Source organism: Macaca fascicularis, chromosome 6 (genome assembly GCF_037993035.2).
Source record: "Macaca fascicularis isolate 582-1 chromosome 6, T2T-MFA8v1.1".
Lineage (NCBI taxonomy): Eukaryota > Metazoa > Chordata > Mammalia > Primates > Cercopithecidae > Macaca > Macaca fascicularis.
In genome coordinates, this window is record NC_088380.1 from 114497639 (window position 1) to 114519782 (window position 22144).

Consider the following 22144-nt stretch of genomic DNA (forward strand, 5'->3'; position numbering starts at 1 on the left):
ACATACCCCAGACTAGATAATTTATAAAGAAAAAGAGGTTTAATGGACTCACAGTTCCATGTGGCTGGGGAGGCCTCACAATCATGGTGGAGGGCAAAAGGCACATCTTACATGGCAGCAGGCAAGAGAGAATGAGAGCCAAACGAACAGGGGAAACCTCTTATAAAATCATCAGATCTCGTGAGACTTATTCACTATGATGAGAACAGTATGGGGGAAATGGTCATTATGATTCAACTATCTCCCATTGGGTCTCTTGCACAACACATGAAAATTATGGGAGCTACAATTCAAGATGAGATTTAGGTGGGGACACAGTCAAACCATACCACATTACTAAGAAAAAGAACATAACACCTGCTAAATGTAACTCTAGGAATATAAATCTCTTAATGGGGTACTCTAGGAATAAAACAAAATTTAGAAATGGAGAGAAATAACTTTTAAGATGAACACATAAACAAGGGAAATTTGCAAGAATAGATTTAGCAAGTTAGAACTATTTTGTTAGAAACAATAAAAGTTATCTATATCTAAATAATAGAATGGAAAAAAGTACAAATAATCAACAGTAAACATTAGGACATTCTTTTTGACTTACAAATGTCTTTTCTAAAGTTCTTCTCTATCACCTTACAACTATTAGAGTTATTCCTGCTAATAAAAGGAGTGGAATCTTACCTAGCAATCTTGGAGCAGTTTAAAATACTATTTAAAAATGAAACAAAATATAAAATGAAAAAAAAAACAGGAATTTCATTTAAAATGGGAGATCATTACACGTAATGCATACCTAATAATGTAAAACATAAAATGATATAATAAAGAGCAAAATTATTTTGGGTGTAGAATTTTTTTTTCTTGAATAATTTATCAATGTTAGTCTGGCAACAAAAGGGATACCGGGGTAACCCAGAATGCTTGTTGGGGTTTCTTTCGTTTCTTTTGTATTTACTTTGATGATGTATCCCAGATCCTAATTTGGGTTAACTAACAGCTTAAAAGGGTTGGTATCCCAAGGGGAGGTAGGTAAGGAACAACCTTTTAATCTTTCAATAGTATTAGAAGGTCAACAAGGCTGGGGTGAGGCTTGGGTTACACCAAAACAATGAATAATGTCACCAGGCCAATCCCTGCCATTCTTCTTGTCTGGAAAAGAAGATGCATTACTTTTTTTTTTTTTTTAAATAAGCAGGCTAGCCTACCCTTTGGATCCTACCAGCATTATCCCTTTAGGAATGCAGAAACTGAACGTCTGCATCTAGCACATGGTCCAGCACACACAGTGGGTGCTGAATCAATACTTTTTGACAGAATATTATGTTTGACAGAATGAATTTTTTTTATCATGTCTGACATATGGCAGCCCAACTAAAACGACATCTCCAATCATAACCATGGACAAAGTGATCTCCTTGACTTGGAAGACCTTTTGCCCAGAGCAATTCAAAAGTTTTGTCAAGCCACATGGTTATGTTAAAAAGCCCCAGATCAGTACTGCGATCAAGAATACGAGGCAGCCAAAGACAGCCCCAGGACAGCAGTCCACGGGTCTGTAGAAACCACACAGAAGGATGTGGAGTGGTACTGAGTGAGCCTGTGGGTTGTCAGTGACCTTGTATGCCCCCAAACAACAATGTCAGTATGTATTTACAGTCTTCTTTAATCAAAGATTATTTCACTACTTAAAAATGGAAACAAAAAGATATCTCTAGAGTGTATTTCTAGGGCCCACAGGAGTGCTAAAGTGAAAAAAAAAAAAGTGATAACTCTGAAAGAAACCTGGGTCATTTTACAACTGCCCCCTGGCACAAGGGTCACAATGGTAATATTCACTGTGGAGACACTAATGGAAATAAGCACTTTATTCATCCATCCCATTTATTATACCATATGAAGTGCTATGCGGCCCAACAGAAAGATCGCTTCCTCCGTAGGCCTGAGTGATACAGGTTGATTTCTCCTTCTTGTCTTCCTATTAATCCCAAGGATACACTTTCCTGAAGGAAGTACATTTTCTTTTCTTTTTTTTTTTTTTTTTGAGACAGAGTTTCACTTTTGTTGCCCAGGCTGGAGTACAATAGCATGATCTTGGCTCACTGCTACCTCTGCCTCTCAGGTTCAAGTGATTTTCCTGCCTCTGCCTCCCAAGTAGCTGGTATTACAGGCATGTGCCAGCATGCCCAGCTAATTTTGTATTTTTAGTAGAGACAGGGTTTCACTATGTTGGTCAGGCTGGTCTCAAACTCCTGACCTCAGGTGATCCGCCCGCCTCAGCCTCCCAAAGTGCTGGGATTACAGGCATGAGCCACTATGCCCAGCCTTGAAGGAAGTAAATTTTCAAAAAAAATTTGAGCAAATAAGTAGGTTGGGAAGTACTCACTGACAAATTGTTCCAGGAACAAAGAAGAGCATAAGGGGAGCAATGAGAAAATTATCCACATAAAATGAAAGTAGCACAAAGGAGAGATAGGTAAGAAATCTAAGACAGGAAGGCAAATGAAAGGTTTTAGACTTTTTGCTGTATCTTTTTCTATTCCTTACTGATAATCTTGTTTAGCTAGCTTAGCTCTGGAGATCAAGTAGGCACTAATGTAGGTCAAATTTCTAAATAATGATTTCCACAAACAGAAAAGCCACACTTGGAAGAGGAGAAGGGCTAATTCCTCGTCAGAGGGAGAGAGAAAGAAGATTCTGTATGATACGAACTGCCAATTAGTGAGTGTCGACTATGCCACCAGGCACTACACGAGTGTTTTATATTGATTTTCGCTAACGTATGTGGCACGTATCATCATGTGAATTAACAGATGGCAAAACTAGGAAGTTAAGTAACTTGCTTTAGGTTACAAAGAAAAGAAGTGGCAAAGCTGAAATTTTAACCGAACTCTCTAACACCTAAGTTTGAGTTTTTTCCCACAACACTGCTAATGACATACGTTTGTACAGTGATACAGGAATGACAATATTATATTTCTCTTCAGGGAGCAATTTCCCCAGACTGTATTTTCTATTTAGCTGTGTCTGAATTATTGATTTGTTTATAATTGCTACCCTTTACCATAAAGATATATGTTCAATTTGGGGAGTAAGAAGCCTATTAGCATGATCGTTTTCTTTATGACAACTATATCATATATCAATTAAAATAAACATAACTCCGTAATAGCCTGGGCAGGTGTTACTAAGTACTATAATACTACATTTAACACCTGTGAGAATCCTGACAAAAATTACAAGTTATATGCCAGGTGAGGAGCTGTTTCTGAATCAATGAAGCCTGTAAAAAAAATTAAAAATCTCAGTATACCATACTAAAATAATGTACATATCCACCACCACAGAAAGAGGGGGCCAAAAACAGACTCACCAGCTTGAATACGAGTAAAGCAATAGGAAGCAGAACCATGGGGTAGTCTCTTAAAGGATGAATTGCCCACCTATCAGATGTACATCAAACTTTACAATTTCTCAGTAGCTTCAATAATCAAAAAGTCCTATAGAATATGTTTCTACTTGTCCAGTCAAAGAAGGAAAAGGGCATCTGTTTTTCCTTCTTAGAATTTGTAATAATAGGGTAGGGGGAACACAGTCTCTCCAGCAGAGCAGTTACCTTCAATAACATGCTTTTCTCTGGTTACAATGAATAAGCTTTTGCTGCCTCTTTGACAAAAATTACCCATATAGCATTGGCATTGTAGTGGGTGAAAAGATAAGATGAGCTGAGCTTTCAGTAATTTAATTTATAATCAAATAGCAATTGTAGTACAATCTCATAACCTATCAACCTTTCCCTCTCTTCCTCAATTGTGCCCCAACATTTCGGAGAACAGAATCAACAGATGCAAAGACTTTCACCATGAACCTTTTGAATCCTTGAAATTCTAGTGAAGAAGGAAGGTAAGATGGAGGAGACAGCTTGAGAGCTGGAGGGACTGAGGTGCAAGAAAAATCATAATCAATTTCTTATCACCATGGAGAGGAAAGTCCACAAAATTTTCACTTCTGATTCTGCTCAAACGGACAAGATCAGTTGTCAACTTTGCCTGACATTATCTTCATTTAGGCAAGTTTTACAAAATGACTGGTTGGGCCCCACTTCATAGAAATTCTAATTTGACTAGTTTTAGGTGAGGCTTACATGTCAATGTTTTAGAAGCTCTTCAGATAGTCTAATGTGCAGACAGGGTTGAGAAACACTGAAATAAAATAATTCAGAGACACAAATAAATGTAAACCATATTGGTAAGGTTTTAACACAAACCTCTTCCAAGACTTAGGAAAGGAAAGGTGGCAGAAAAATTCTAAGTGAATCTTGTTTTTATCCCACTCCTGTAGAAAAACAACACTTACTAGCAGTGTACACTGTGCTACTCACAAGGTTAGGTAGTACCAGATACATACAGAAGCATGAAGTCAGACATTAATTCCTCATTTTACAACTGAGGAAACGGAGTGTCCTATATGTGAAGGAACTTCCCTAAGGTCAAAGAACAAAGACAGAACTTGATCCCAGATCTGTCGCAACTCCAGAGTTTTTTACCTTCCTCAATATCTTCTGGAACATTCCTTTTTGTACTTGATAACTTAATAGTAGGTACTGGGCACTGCCTTTGTTATGACACAAAGTATCTCTACGCCTTCAGAATAAAGTGTGCCTTTAGCAACATTTTACACCGCAGAACCTCAGAGGAGTTCATTATAAGGGATTTAATCCATAACTCCTGGCTATTAGCTACCTGACAATTGGCAGTGAAAAAGGGGGAAATACACAAAAAGACTGGAAGAGCAGCTTGTGACAAGTTTCAAATGAATGAATGAAAGTGTTAGTTGATTAACAAATCTACATGGGTATATATACAATATACATATATAATACACACACACACTCTTTCTCTCTCGCTCAATATGCCCTGTGTTGGTCAGGGAGAACTCTTTAGGGCCTAGACAATGCTAGACATAAGAAGTTTTAGAGAGTTAACCATGTCTAAGTAGCAATCTAATTGCCAATCCAGAAAACAACGTAGGTAAAGAAAAATATATCAAAACATTACTTTTACAAGGCAAAATTAGGAAAAAAACTCACAACCCAGAAACATTATGAATAAGACATATTCTCCAAAATAAACTGAAATCAGGTGTGTTTTTAAATTAAAAACATTAGAGTATTTTTAAAATTATAACTTCAGTAGAGTTTTTCAAAAAGATGAATTTAGTAGCTAATAAAAGACAACTCTCCCATCCATGGCAGATGGTCAGTGTGACATCCTAGGACTGGAGTCATTTATTATTACATGTCAGAGCTAACAATACCAACTTAATGGATTATTAACTTCCCTCGAGATAGAAAGCATATTCTCAAATTTAAATGAAGAAATCAAAAAGCCAGAAAAAATAAAAGAAAATCATTTCATTCTCTTATAAAGTCTAATGTATTTTCTGGTTAAAACTCTGTAATTAGATTAAATACACAAATGGTTAAGAAAAAATTTATAAAATTAAACAAAAAAAGGAAGGGCTAGGTTATTTTTATTACTCCAACAATATGACTTCATATTTTTCATAATTGTAGAAAACAACTTGCTTTTTGCCACTTTAAAAGAATATTGAAAATTAAGATAATTTAAAATGTTGCATATAAATGTATACCCTTTACTTCCTATATCCACAAATGGACATTTCCAATGTTTTTCAGAATTTAAAGCATTAAGAAGTTTGGCATTTAGAATGTCAGCAGATATGCTTTTGACATGATATTACATTAAGCAAATAAACTCAATGTAATAATTTTCTTAGTTATATTTATTATGCCCATTTTATTGTTAAACTTATTTATTGTTAAACTTATTTTCATTGTATACCTCTTTTAGCCATACTTTTTAATTTTGTGTATGTGTGTGTGAGTGCAAATGTACGTGTGCATGTGTGTGTGATTGCATGTGGCAATGAAGTAATATGCATATTCATTTTACTCTGGTTCTTAGCTCATAATTTTTTTATTTTTAATTTTTGGTACGGTCAGAATGAGCATAAATCACGATAAACAGTCTCTAAGATATAGTTCTTGATTTCTTTTAAAAAAACTTTCAATGATTTTTTAACTTTTTATTCTTAGAAAGGATTAGGACAATGGTTCATTACCTACCATAATCTGTGATTTTACAGGACACCAAATATAGCTCTTTCAGGTTTTGTCCTTCCTTTGCAATGACCTCCACACACCTGAAACATACAAAAAGTGGTGAGTTATACTAATGCATTTCAAGTTAAATTAGCAAGGGTTTGAATATAACAGGAAGAGGTCAGCATTTGGTGAATGCCACAGCTTCTTTCAAGGTGTTGCAGGAAAGGTATTATATTCCCTGCTTTAAAGTCAAGTGCTGTCATACCTAACTGACTTTATTTAAATACATTTATGACTAGTGCATCTTTTAAAACCAAAGAGCTTAGAAAGAAATATTCCCATAAGGGTAATGTTACATTTGGTAATAAAAGACTAGTAAACATATGCTGCTTAATGAATATATATTATTTATATAATTAAATAATAAAATAATTATAATAGAACTGTAGAATATAGATAGATCATTATTATAGGTAGATGGTTATACACCCATGGTTAATGAGCTCATGTTTAATATGCTCAATTATTAATGATGGAATTAGGTAACACTGAAATAATATTTTTGCAAAATTTTATTCAATTTAATATCAAATATGTTCTAAAAAGCTATAATTTTACAGATTAAAGATGAAAGAAAATATGTACACATAACTTTAAAATGTCTTATTCTTAATATTGTAAATAAGTTGTTGTAAAGGTTAAGGCCAATTTAACAATATAGATATAGATATGTAAGACTGTCTTTTCTGGTTTCATTTAAGTTAAAAAAATTTTTTAATGGTGCACTCTGATCTAATAGGCCTAGTGGAAGTTGTATTACAGAATTGAATGAACTTTAAAAATAATGATTAACAATATTATCCATTTTGTGGCTCAGTTTCCTATAATATCAGAAAAATTTGTGCAGTCATACAGACACACAGGCAAATGCACCCTTCAATGCAGTCCCTCTTTTAATCTTTATAAATAACAGTTAAGTAAAAGGGTAAAAGCAAAAAGAGTCATTAACCTTTTCTAGGAAGTAAGGATCAAGTAATTTGATACCTGTGTGCATAATCTATCAAAAAATTACTCAGTATCCATCTCTGTCTTTCCTATATTTTATTTGCTGTCTGGCTTATTTGTAGGAATCTTCATAAAATGTCAGGAAATTTTATACAATTTTACTTCACATAATTCATTATTGAAGGTTAAATTAGTTATAGAGAAGACATATATTTCTTTTAAAAAATTTTTATGGAATTTTGTTTTAATGGAATGATAAACATTTCAAATTTCCTCAGAATAACCAAATAAACATTCTTTTTCTTCCACTATTAAAAAAAAACTATAAAAAATGGATAAATTTTTCCATGTCTAAAATGAGAAACTTAAAACAGCAAGACAATGCAATTATGATTGATACAGGTTGTGAGGAAAATTTTAAAGCTAATTCCATGTCATTTCGTTTTTACATAATATTTAAATAAATTCATTATAAAAAGAATAAAAACAGAAATGAAACATTACCAACAATAACAACCTTTTATATGGTGAAAACTATTTTTACATGCTAAGAGTGCACAAAAAGGCCCTAGATGACTGTAATATCCTAAATTATTAAAAAATAATCTGACGACTTTCAGTCAAATCAAATATACATATCTCACTGTCCTCTTCCACTACCTACCAAAAAAACAAACAGATCCAATATTTCGCATGGCCACCAAAAATCATTAATTGTAGTTTGTTCTCATGCTCTATTTGAATAGTTCAAAATGCCTGATTTATATTTGATTATGCTCTAAACAAGTGCAATATCCTATTTATCTTCCTTGTACTTGATTTTACATCAGATATGCTATAAGCACATAAGACATACAGATGACTAAAAATAGCAAATGACACAATTGACTTCACTGTACAAGCCAAGTCAAATGTTAGTACATAGGCAACAAGAACCAACATTTATATAAAATAAGATGATCACTCACTGGATAAAGACTTTCTAAAAACTGATAAAAGGTCATGAGCATCAGGTTTCCCCGCTATTGAAGAGAGAAAAGTTCAAGAGGTGTAGACAATTATGAATACCTATTATAAAATCATTTAGCACACTCAGGAGGCAATACAGTGGCCAAGAGATAACACATGATTAAGAGTAAGCAGTGTCTTTCAGATAAAAAAGGGAGAAATATAAGAGAAAAGCAATTTGCTTTCTATAAAGAATCACCTAGGATTTTTGCTGTTCTTGAAAGTTCAGGTAAACAGAGTTTTCCAAATACTTTTAATTACCCTGATCACAGCCAGTGTGCTAAAAGTCATGTACAGCATAAAATTAATTTCTGAAATAAAAATTCATGGTGACAAAACCATACCCTTGGAAAACCTGTAGCAAAATATTAATTTTACATCTGTTATGGATTTTACATTTGAAAAGAGAAACCCCAAATTCTGTGATTTTGGACAGAAACGTCATATATATTGAGACACAAAATTGAGTGGTTGCAGTAGGTAGATAAAGTAGCTGTTGTTTTAAGAATTGAAAATGGAAGTGGTTTGTATTATCCCATTACTACAAATTGGTGGAAATGGAACACCACCTCATGTTCCTGGCTAGTGTCTGAAGTCTCATAATCCATCTATGTCATGTTTCCCAGGTAGCATGTGGTGACAGCAGTTCACGATGAGAGATTGAGGGTGCTGACTATCCTTTTCTCCTGAAACTTTCAGAGTCCATTCTATAACATGTTTACAAGTAGTACATAACACAAGTCTGTGAACATATTTACTTTAAATAATTCCACTGTTTTACAAAGAATCTTGGCTCTAGTCATAACCTTTAGTGTATTAAAATCAGAGCAATTTCTAGTTCGCTGTATAGTACGTATGCACAAAACAAAGTCATAAATCTTAGTATGGACTACAGGTACAGCAAGTTAAGAGGTATTTATAAACTGATACCAATAAAAGAGAGAAATGTGGGCAAAGCAATAATCTTGAAGTGAGAAGGAGAGTGACAGAACCAAAGACCACATGTAAAATGTTTACTTCTTCATCACCTTTCTTACTCACAGATTACATAGAAGAATATTCATTAATCATAGTGATGAATTAGTTTGGTCCATAGGAGCAAGCCATGAGTCTCTAAACTCACAATATAGAATTCAAATTTTTCCTATTCTTCCCCAACCCTTTGTCCCCATCATTCCTATAGGCAAAGCTCAGAATATCACATGGCCATTCTCTATGAATCAGTAGGTTCAAAGATTTCCCGCTTCATGTATGAAAACATAAGGAGTTATAAAATTTAAGAAAAGAACTGTGTTCTTACAGAAAGTAACGATGTATAAGATAAATAAGAAAAATTCATAACATGGGAAAATGGCATAGTGGATAAATGCTGAAGAATATCAAATACTTTTAAAGTAGCTCATGAATGTCAAGCACAATTAAGATTACTAAACCCTAAGGAGAGATCTGTCTTAACAAGAGAGAATAAAAGAATCAAAAGACATGCTAGTCTCCCCTTCAGGGAATCACAGAACAATCACGTACATTTTTTGGAGCCCTACATCATCATTCTCTACAAGATAAGTCCATATGAAAAAGTTCTCCAAAAAAAAGTCTTAGGTTCATTTAAATATACTTTAATTTATTCTGAATTGCCTACCCTCAGTTTATTTTCCTGCTTTTATGTTTTGGCAGGGGTCTGAAGAGAATTTAAAAAAAAACCCACAACATTGCTACCATTGTAAATTCTTGAGTAACAGCTGTTGAATACATATATATATATAAACTCTTTTGGAATACAGAAAAAGGGCCAGAAAATACTGCTCCAAAGTATCCTAAGGATCCAGAGTTATTTTTGATAATAATGTAACTTTATGCTCACTTGCTTTTGATAATGTTCTAAAATGCACCTGAAACATCTTATGAAATATGAAAAGCAACAGAAAGGTTACTTTGGTAAGCTAGATAGGATTTTTTTTCAAAGATGAGAAGGCATTACTTATTTTCAGTGGAGGGAAAATCTGTCTCCTTAGCAATAGATTCCTAATCATATGATTTATGTGAAGGGTAAAGGTTAATGAATTAAGCTGTGTAAGCTTCAAAACTATCAAAGGAATTCAAAAGAGCCTTGAATTATGGAAAACAATGGCCCATTCCACATACATACCAAATTTTTATGTTTTTTTGTCTCCTACTCAAAAGCTAGAACATGGCATTAGTGACAATTGAAAAGAACTAATGAGGAAATATGACTACATCGCTTGCAATAGGAGTGTCCTAGGAGACCTTGTTACTGTTTGTGATTTGCTTTAAACCCAAAAGAAGCTAATTGGAGCTGCCAGACACTGGTTTGCAAATCTCACTTTAAAGGACAGGCTCAATCACCTCAGATGTGTGAAAAGAAATGTCCCTATTAGAGATGCATTAGTATGTGGCTTGGTGAATTTCTAAATAAACTTTAGGATGTTCTTTCCTAAGTCACTTTTATATTTGAATAATAGATATATCTTTAAGTGAAATACAAATGCAACAAGACAAAACCAACCCCACAGATCTAAAACAAAGAACTATGAAGAGGGCCGGAAAGTAATTGGCAAATAAGTGCATCTGGGAGCTAGGTATATTTAGGTTGAATAAACATGTGGATCAAAACTCAAAACTCCTGAAACAAACAAATCATAAAAGTGATCTATTTGGGGTTTCAGAAACAGAATCTCATTTTCATCATTTCTTGAAAGTAAGCAAGCCAAGAATCCAACCTATGTTACATAGATTGTAAATGGGCAGGGGCTTAAGTAGCTACAACACATACACATACACACACACACACACCCCCACACACGAAAGGAGTTAAAAGTGTTTACGAGATCTAAAGAGAGTAACAAGAGGGCAAACAGTCCAATTCCATGCTGCAGAAGCTCATCCTGACTAATTCATACATGGGTCATTTAAATGATAGCAGAGGTCACCAAAACACAATTGGGTATCTTACAGAAAGAATAATGATATCTGATTGATTTTTCTAAAGCTCTAAATGAAGTTTTACTGAAGAATAATCCAATCCCAGTGCAGCAAATGAATGGGTATAATTTATAGGTTTACTCTCTTTCAGAAAATGTACAATATAAAAGATTTCTATGCACAAAAGAGAAAAATTTACAAGTCAACTTTTACAAGATGAGTCAATTCGAGAATCTATTAATACACTTGATCTCAGTCAAAAGGCCAAGAAGCAATCAAGAATCTATTAATAGTATTGTTTCCCCTTAATACATTTGAATACAATTTCATTTATGAGTCTTATATTTATATACTTTTTCTAAGTAATAGGACACCTTAACCTTGCAGAAATGGCATGAAATAGTTTTTTTTTTTAATCTTCAAGTTAAACAGCTGTACATAAATGACAAATACAAGATTATTTCAGGAACATGGCAGATGGTATCAAGGTGATATGTTAAATCCACTTTGTATTCTGCAGTATACTTTTTTTGTAAACGCTCTTGTATTCAATCCTATTGACAACACAATACCAAATATACACCTAAGTCAATTTTTCATGTAAACTTCTACAGATGTGCTCATAGAAGAGATGTTTACTGCAAGAAAAATTCTTTTTTAAAGGTTGACTTGCAATTAAAATGTGAGAGCATTTGCTCAAAGCACGTTCTTATTATACCACAGGGGCAAAGACTAGTAGTGACATGCAAAATGTCACCAGCTCCACCAGTTAACAACAATTATCTTGGGACACTCATTAAGTTCTCACTACCAAATGTTATTCTCTAGAAAGCCAATATCTGATTAGTGTGGCTGAGATTAATTTAAGCTCTTGCTGCTTAAACAATAGCAAGCCGATGCCCATTTTGTCACACTGAGAGGTAATGGAAGACTACAAAATTAGAATAGTAGTGTTTTGTTATTTATGTTTTAATGAGGCACACCACAAGAGGTGGCCTACAAACTGAAATATTACTAAAACTTCAATTCTATGGGTTTGCATCTTTGCCAACAGAGGGTGTTACACCTTTAAGGAAAATGAGGCAGAGCAGATGTCATTTGCTGATTCTTTCTGGACCACTCTCTCCTTGAGTGTCTATGACATTAAATAGGTTTTCTCATTGGAAAACAGGATTTAGCACTGAAAAAGTAATACACCAACAAAATAATATTTTTCATATATTTAGGAATGGCCATCACCAACCTGCTGTTATGAAAATAGGTTTTTCTTCATTTATAGTAAAATATGTTTAAATTTAATTTGAGTGTTTCTTAGAATACTTTAAACATGTATTTTAGATAGAATAATGCCTGCAATATTTTAAAATGCACATTTTCTTTAAGCTACTAAGAAACAAGATGATTAAAGGTTTTTCTGAGGGGCGGGTACAGAAATTGAACTAACAAACTTGCAAGAAACTTGGCTCTGGCTTTAATATTTCAGATTTATTTAACCAAAAGTCTTGCTTTTTAATTTTAGCCATTGTTCCATCCTTTACCATAACTAACTAAACCTTATGTAACAAGTTAACATTTTCTAAGCATTCCTCAGAATATGCAAGAAGCAGAAAAAACATGCTAAGCTTTATTAATTCATTTATTTAATTAAAAAATGTTTCATTGACGGTGAACTATGTTTTAGAAATACTAAAAGATATAATGAAAAGCCACATTATTATAAAATGAGGAACATAATACTTATAACCTTGATGGATCAAATACTGTTTATTGTTTGTGGCCGTAGCTGATATTCATGTTCATACCCAGGAGCAGCAAAGTCCTATTACTATCTCTATAACTACTAAAATCAACTGAAGGTAAACATTTCCTTTAGTCCTACAAAGAAAATATTTCAGGACTAAAGGAAACACTAGAAAAAAAAAGGAAGAAAAAAATTAAAGGCAAGCTTTCCTAATTCACCAGTTTATTCATTCTTCAGTAGAAACACATGTCGTTAGTTACTTTGAATACGTAAATGCTAAGAAACTTCCTTCATCTTTTAAGGTGTTTCAGTTTCCATCAATTCATAATCCGTAACTCTAAGGGAATCCAGATACTGTACAATTTTGATATAGCTAAGACTGGTGCTATCTCTATGGTGTTCTGGCATATTTTAATACAGACAGCAGAAGAGAAGACTTTGTCACCCTACATGTAACAAAGATTTACCATGTGGAAACAAAAGCTCAGGACCCTAGAAAAGCAGAAATACTAAACATTTAAAACCACAGTCTAGGTTAATGAACTGTAATTCTTTAGAGACCACACTTGTCCTGAAAAAAAGTCAGGCAAAATTCTGCAAGCTCCAAACTGATGCCCACCACAAAAACATTAATAGTGAAACTAGAAATATTGTAAAGAGATTTGACAGGCCTCCAAATAGCTAAAAAGGATACTGTGAAATTTAGGTGAAATATTAAACATATAATTCATTATCATCTCTCTGCCCAGCCTGTTCCCTTTATCTTAACTGCTATAAGTATTGATATGAAAGTTTCCATTCAACAGACCATGTATTTTAAGCTCACTTTTAATTTAAAATGGCTAAGACTAAATTATTTTGGTGGAATATAAAAGCACTCAGAAGATGAGATTTCAGGCACCATTCATGAAAGAGTTAAGCACTTCCTCACCAGAAGACAGTCACAACTCTGCTTTGTAGTGACTAATTGCCTCTTTAACCCCTGTGCTCTGGGAGTTGGCCTGTGCTTCAATACTACTTTTGTGATACAGCCAAAGACTGATGTTCAACATAGACCTCCCATGACCTGTGTAGCCAAGGAGGCAGCTCAGACAAGATGCTGACAAAAGGTTTCCTTCTCATTTGGGAAGGCATAGAATCTCTTTTTGGATAAGCCAAATTCTCAGAAGACTATAAAACATAGGAGGTAAAGATAATTTATAAAAGTTAAAAGAATGGTTTCTCACTTGAGCTAAGAATGATTCTAAGCATCCCAATGTATCACTCAAAATTTTGTTCAAAAATGGTTTTAGTAATATGAAAAAAAAGTTTAGTTCTCTTAAATGCAATGAAGAGGGTACCTAATTTGATGCCTTTGAAAGCTTATAATTAGATAGCTATAATCAAATACAGAGGAAAGCAGGTCAACATCTTCATTCCAAATGTTTCCCGTACGCTTTAAACATTTGTAACCAGGAAGCCTGCACATTGTCATTAATTTTTAACCTGGCAACTTCTGGTCTGATCAAAAACTAACAAAAAAATTTTACAGGAGATTTTATGTAGAGATTATATAAAACTAATTAATCCTGCAATTGGGATGGCAGAACAGGATAGTCATGCTTTCTTGTTATTTTCTAAAAGGGAAGGAATGAGCAAGAGTTGTAGATTAGGGAGCAGGAAAAGTATAGGCAGTGGGAACAACTAACCCACATACTCATTCAGAAATAAGATAGGAGAAGAATCACATAAGCTTGAGGAAGGCAGGGACCTACATAAATTTGACATTATTGATGCTTAGCCAGATTGTACTCTGAATCCTTTGAGTCTCAAGGATCATCACTGAATTTATAAAACCTGCTTCCAAAGCTCTGGGACTGCCATTGCTTTACTCTCATTTTTCCCATATAATTTGCACATTAATGTTCACTTCAGAGGCAAATCATCTTTGCTGGAACATTTATAAGAAAGAGGCAGCAGGTCATGTTAAGTTGTTTTGGTGCACTGTGTTTACGCAGAGAGATAACTTTTTACTTAAAAAATAATTGTTTTTATTTATAGAAATATGTGGACTATATTTAAAAAAGAATGTGACAATAAAGGGCATCAACCAATAATTCTCTACAAAAAATATGTAGTTTATTTTTATAATCCAAAAAAAAAGGATGATAGTTGATTTCAGTTTTTTTTTTTTAACCTGAAGGACAGAGAAACAAAGTCTTCCACATTTCCTTTTTAATGTTCAAGTAAATGCTATAGGATTAGATTTCAAGATTCCAGAAGAGGCTATTGAATCTTACTTAGCTTCTCCGGCTATCAGGCCATTTCAGTGGTTCCTAACATTAAGAAGTCCATTCGTCTGTAAAATAAATATACTTCTAGAGGTTTCTTTCTAATCTGTTTATCTAATAATGCAAAGACTTGGTTATAAATAAGTTATAATCAAAGGACTATGTAGTATATATGTACATGTATGTATATACATTTATGAAGAGAACTCTTAACAAATATATTTTTTCCTTATCCATATTGTCACTAAATCAGCAAATGCACAGTTGTTGTGTATACACTAAAAAAAATAATTTAGCAGCCTAACCTCTGAAATACCATAATCACAAAAATCCAGGTTGCTTTGCATGGACTAGTCACCAGTCTATTCCCTCTGAAGAGAAACACATGTCTTTGTTCATAGGGAGAGTGGTGGAAAGCTAATGAAACCAGTGTGTAAGACTGATAGAGACCACAGGGAGGAAGTTACCCATTTTCTCCTTGCAGAAAGTTGCAAAAGCAAGACAGTATGTAAACGCAGAGAAAGGAGAAGGCACATTTCACTGTTTGTTTCAGACAGTGGATACCTCTGTGGGAACATCATGTCTGATAGCCAGCAGAGACAACCAACATTCCCAATCTAGTACTCAGATTTACATTATTTTAAAGGATAAACCAAAATGAACAGTGCATCTCTCTGGCATATTTTGAAATGATCTACCATTAATTAATACAGTTACTGCTCTGTCTGCATAATCAACAAACCATTTACCAAACAGTGTAACAGTATTAAAATTTCTGCTCTACACAAAAAAGCACTCCTTTTAAGTACTCAACTAAATAAAGGAATAATATTCTGGCATTCTGCGAAAGAAAGATTTGAGAGTTCGGGAGAAATAGTTTATTATTTTCAAAAGTCATTAGTGGAATAAGGAAGGAGAGCAATGGCAGGTGTTTGAAAGAGATGGCAGGTAGATGTGTCTGGAGTCAGTTGCCCAGTTTTGTGCTTCTATAGGCTGTGAGGGTATCATGAATTCTGTCCTGGTAATGATAGAATTTTATACAAAAAAAATAAAGTTAGAGCATAAATTCGTTTTTTGGAGATGTTTTATTGAAAGGTAAGCACAGACAGGGTCATTAGATTCACAATACTATTAGGCCATTTGGCAACATTTGGGGAATGCGAAAAGTAAGAGCAATTCAATGACACATCACACTCTGAAAAAGGTGACAAATTATAAAAGGTAACAGTATAAGCAAGTTAGTGAATGTGGATACATACTCAAGGAAGCATTAGTTGAGTTAGTGATTTAAGTTTGTAGAGAGAACATTGTAATGGGGAAAAAGAAGAGAAATAATACATTAATATATTGCACAATTACCAAGGAGCCCAAATTTATTTTAGCTGTTTACTTATATTTAGCTGTATTCCATTAGAAATTCATATAAAACTATAAAAGAAATATTTGAGAAAGGCAAGGAGGGTAAAAAATAGGTAGAAAAATATTAAAGTCTGGGATATACCCATCCTGAAGGCATTCACATAATTCAGACCTGGAAAGCCTCCACAAGTGGGATAAAATTTCAAGCGTTCAAAGAACCAAAGAAAGAGGGAAGCATGGTAATTTATGCATAATATCATAGGACTTTAAAAAATCAGATGTTCAAAAGAAGCTACAGAATGGCTAGATATGCTTGAGGCATTTCTGGTGGAAGGCTGAAGTTTTAAGAAAGTTCAAAATATTTTGTATCCATTGAGAAAATTTCCTCCCACTTCTTAATAGCATTGTAAACTTAATCCATGAGACATTGGTCTCTCAAAAAAAAAGTTAAAAAATCAAAATGTATTATTATACATGGCTAGTAACATAATACAGTAGTAAAACAGAGATGATATTTCACTACACCTGTATTTTACTAAATTTTAACACTTCAGGTAGAAAATCAATTGGTTATAGATAATGGAAATGCAACTGCAATGCTGACTGCCAAAATTCTGTGTGTGTGTGTTTAGGACATGGTACTGAAGTTGGGAACTAAATTCAACTTCTCTAAGTCTCTTCTATAAAATGGAAATTATAATATTTACCTCCAAGGATTTTGTGAAGGTTACATTTCATAACATTTGCAAAGACACTTTTAGTCATTTAACAAACATTTGCTAACATCTACTTTGTCATTAATTATTTGGATACAAAGACAGATAAATCCTTTCCCAAAGGGAATTCACAATCTTGTCAACTTTAAATATCCTCCACATAAATAAGGCAGGGTTATTTAGAACAAAATTTCCTCATTTCTCAGAAAACTAGCACTCTGGGGCTTTAATATTTGACATATGCAAGAAACAGTAAGTTTATGTTAAATCAATCCATTTTTTTATTTAGTAAAAATACAAATGCAAAGGACATAGAGCAGCACCTAGCATATAGTAAGCAATTAAGTGTTATTTATCATTATTTAAGCCCTAGCATGGAACCTAGAACACTTAAAAACTACCTGTAGTAGGCTGAACAGTGGCTCCCAAAGACATCAGGTCCTAATTCACAGAGCCAATAAATGTTACCTTCCATGGAAAAAGTGTCTGCAGGAATGATTTTGAGATGGGGAGATTTTATCTTGGATTACCTGGGTGGGCTGTAAATGCAATCACTAGTATACTTACAAGAGAGAGGCAAATGAAGATTTGACACTGACAGAGTAGAGAAGGCAATATTACTATGGAAACAGAGATGAGGGTGATGTGGCTACAAGCCAAGGAATTCCTGTAACTATCAGAAGCTGGAAAGACAAGGAATGGATTCTTCCATAAAACCTCCAGACAGAGGATGACACCCTGATATTGGCCCAGAGAAACTAGTTTTGGACTTCTGTCCTCCACAATTGTGAGAGAATACGTTTTCATTGTTTTTAAACCACAAGGTTGAGGTAATTTTTTTTACGATCACAGGAAACTAATACAGTGTTTAAGAATGATATTAAATTAATCACTGGATTACATGTATAACACCAAGGGATTTGATTTATAAAGGTAACATGCTAATGGCAATTAAGATGATGTGATTGGATGGAACAAATTTTAAGTTGTGAGAAAGACAAAAAAAGAAAACCTATACTTAAAGAATGCTTCCATATCTTCAGTCTAATTAGAATAAATTCCAAAAGGTATGTATTTGAAACTTGAAACTTTTTTAGAATAAAGACCCATTTTCCTTTGATATTATGGAAAATTTCAAGCAAAAATGTTGACAGAATTGTGCAGTTAAAAAACCATTATCCATCACTTAGATTCTATTAACATTTTGCTACATCTGCTTTATCTCAGATGTACCCATCTATCTCTTTATTCATCCCTGTATTCATCCATCAATTTATCTTATTTTTTATGCATTTCAAAGTGCAGACATTGATACATTTCACTCCTAAACACTTTAGCATACACATCATAAACTACAGGTGAATGTGTGTTAATGGTTATTTTTTAAGTAAATTTTACTCACTGTCAAATTCGTGATTTGGGTACAAATCTTAAAAGCAATGGGTTTTGACAAATGCATATATATGTCTACCTTGAACCCCTACCTAACAAGATCTAGAGTATTCCTAACACCACCTAGTGCCTTCACACCCAAGGCTCATTCCCACTCACAAATGCAACTACTGTTGTAGATGTTTTTGTTACTTTGTTTCATTTTACAATAGCCTAGTTTTATCCATTTTCTTTTGTGAGTAAAAACCTAAAAGTGAAATTGCAGAGTCACAGAGTATTAGTAGTACACACGTAGTAGGTGTGCAATTAGTTTTATAAGAAACTGCCAAATCTTCTTCCAAAGTTGTTATATCATTTTACATTCCTACCAACACTTATGAAAATTTTAGTTGCTCCACACCCTTAACAACATAGATGTTATCAGGCTTTCAAATTTTAGACATTCTGGTGAGTTCATAAAGACCAGTTCAACATTAAAAAATTTAAAGATACTGCAATAACAATTCTACTTTTTAAATATTTTCATTAAGGAAATACACAATGACAAAAAGTAACTAGAAATTGGGTAATATTTTTAAAGTAATTCATATACTTCCAGAATTTTGAGAAAGTGTACAAGACATAAAAACACACATATGTCATATAATTTATGCATTTTACAGGCAATACTTATAAACCCTATGCAACAGCTTTCTGGTCCCAGATAACATTTCACATGCTAGTTCTTTGGGATATTTTCATGGTTAATTCTACATATTTCACCACCTTTATTCCAAGCAACCTACATATCCAACAATGACCAGATAACTTCAGGACAGAAACCTTAAGTCATTGCATATAGCCCTCGATATTATATTACATGCAGTTCTCCACTTTATCTCTCATGAGTTGAATTGGAAGTTGGGAACCAATTTTAAAATCAGCCCCAAACTCTCATGCTCTGTTGGCATCGGGCTTTTCATTTAAGGTTTCTACTCTAACTGAATATTTGATGGAAGACCTTTCATAATGTTGTAACTTAAAAGGTACACTGCTTATCCTATCACCAAAAGAATTCTTAGGCCGGGCGCGGTGGCTCACGCCTGTAATCCCAGCACTTTGGGAGGCCGAGGCGGGCGTATCACAAGGTCAGGAGATCGAGACCACGGTGAAACCCCGTCTCTACTAAAAATACAAAAAATTAGCCGGGCGCGGTTGTGGGCGCCTGTAGTCCCAGCTACTCGGGAGGCTGAGGCAGGAGAATGGCGTTAACCCGGGAGGCGGAGCTTGCAGTGAGCCGAGATCGCGCCACTGCACTCCAGCCTGGGCGACAGAGCGAGACTCCGTCTCAAAAAAAAAAAAAAAAAAAAAAAAAAAAAAAAAAAAAAAAAAAAAAGAATTCTTAAAATTGTGTTGCCAGAAACTGGATTAGGACTCTGGCATTAGCCAGCAAATAGTAAAGCTAGATACCATGTACCTCCCAGCAGTTTACTTCAAATCACTGAAAATAAAAAAGGAATTTCTTTTCTTTTACTATTTATAATTAATACTTAAGTAAATTGCTCAATTTTAAGAAGCATGCACTTATTGATTTTCATAGCTACGTATACTGAATATGAAATAAAATTCTTCACTGAAACATGCTAAAACTTTAGAAGTTTTTAAATGAACATAAAGATGCTTTGTACTACTAGAGAGACAAACTGTATTATTTTTCATAAGATTAACGTTTTAAAAATGGAAACCACTGAGAAATAATTGCAAAGTTAAAAACTGTATCAAAGCTTTTAAAAGTCATTTTACACTGTTACACTGTTCAATTATGCCATATAACTTTCAGAACACTCAACCTAATTCTTTTTAAAGTAAACTTACTATCAACCTCAAGGTTTTCATTTATTGACATGAAGGGTAATTTATCTTCTTTCATTGTTCTTTACAACGTTTGGCATTTCTAAGCAATGAAAGACCATTCATAGGAACCCTTCCCCTAATAAACATTATATAATTTTTTTCTACTAATGATCTAATACAGAAAGCCATGGAAAGTGACTCCAAATTACTCAATTGTTTTCAAATTTAAAGTAATTGATCTCTCAGTGTGTAGTTATGTACCTTTATAGTTATGTACCTTTATAAATAGTTATGTTTATGTCTTTCCTCTAAGAACAATGATTAGAATCAATGTCTACAAATAATTGCAAAGGAGAATAAATGCATACCTATTGCAAAAATTAATACAGAACCCAAATCTGAGTTTAAAAATCTCTCATAATAGCTAGCATAACAAATGCCAAACATTAATTATAAAGAGACATTCAGAACTATGTGGGAGAGGAAGAATTTTTTGTTTGTTTTTTTCTTTTTTGAGACGGAGTTTCACTCTTGTCGCCCATACTGGAGTGCAATGGCGCGATCCTGGCTCACTGCAACCTCTGCCTCCCGGGTTCAAGCGATTCTCCTGCCTCAGCCTCCTGAGTAGCTGGGATTACAAGCATGCGCCACCACGCCCGGCTAACTGTTGCATTTTTAGTAGAGACAGAGTTTCTCCATGTTGGTCAGGCTGGTCTCGAACTCTTGACCTCAGGTGATCTGCCTGCCTCCCAAAGTGCTAGGATTACAGGTGTGAGCCACCGCACCCGGCAAGGAGAGGAAGAATTTTTACATGGCCAACCAGCTTTTTATTCACACAAATGCAGTACCACCACATTTACTATTGAGCCTTGCTTCCAACGCTCATGCCCAGCCATCTCAAGTTTAGAGTTCAGCCAAACACCTAAAGCACTCTTCCCTTGAAATCTGAGATATTATTGCCTGATCCAAGCCAGATAAAGGTGTAGAGAGGCCATGAAGACCTGGGAAAAAAATATGGCTCCTTTTCCCTCTGTAGTTTTGTGAAAAATAACAATGAAAATACTAAAATGTAAAATTAATGAAAGGAAAACCAAAGTCTAATTTTTTTCAGATTGTTTATGCACTCTTGTCATGCTGATACACTAAGGCTGTGCCTGGTATGTCTAACAATAATCCAGGAGAAAGAATGAGTTTGTAGAAACTGACTGCTGACCGTACTGGCACCAGTCTACTTTCCTGTTTTATGGATTGAGGTGACTGTGCCAGTTTTTTTGTTGCTGTTCAAATGTTGGCCCCCATCTATTATTTTCAATGTAACTTGAAACTCTGGATATTGACTTCTGGTTCATATATTCTTCATAACTATAACTATGTCTGTGGGTCCACTGGACATATTTACTACAAAGATGGTTTCTCAAAACAATAAACCTTTCATATACTTAGATTCCATGAGAGTCACGAGGAAGCATCTCAGGCATATTTTGCGTGGCTGAGTCAGGGTGTTAAATAAACATCTGAATATGGATACCTTTACATCAGATGTGCACTCTCCAGTTGGCATGGTCCTGAGCATTCCCTAATGTTACATTTGATGTACTTTCTTCATTTACATTCTGTATCTGGCCCTTACAGAAATTTAAGTTTGCAACCCCTATGAATACCATATACATTGTCTCCACATGAATTTGAAACCCATAATTCAGACCGAAGCACTTGTCTTTTCTCAGAGCGACCGTTGCTCCTAACCCCTAGTTTC

General features: G+C 34.2%; 1 protein-coding gene across 2 annotated transcripts in view; it reads right to left on the reverse strand.

Moving 5' to 3' along the window:
- Positions 1-22144, reverse strand: part of FBXL17 (F-box and leucine rich repeat protein 17) — a 546079-nt gene that overhangs the window by 157374 nt on the left and 366561 nt on the right. For both annotated transcript variants that reach the window (XM_065545845.1, XM_005557482.4), the window contains one exon: positions 6146-6222. In XM_065545845.1, the coding sequence (XP_065401917.1) occupies positions 6146-6222 (77 nt within the window). The remainder of the gene's footprint in view (positions 1-6145; positions 6223-22144) is intronic.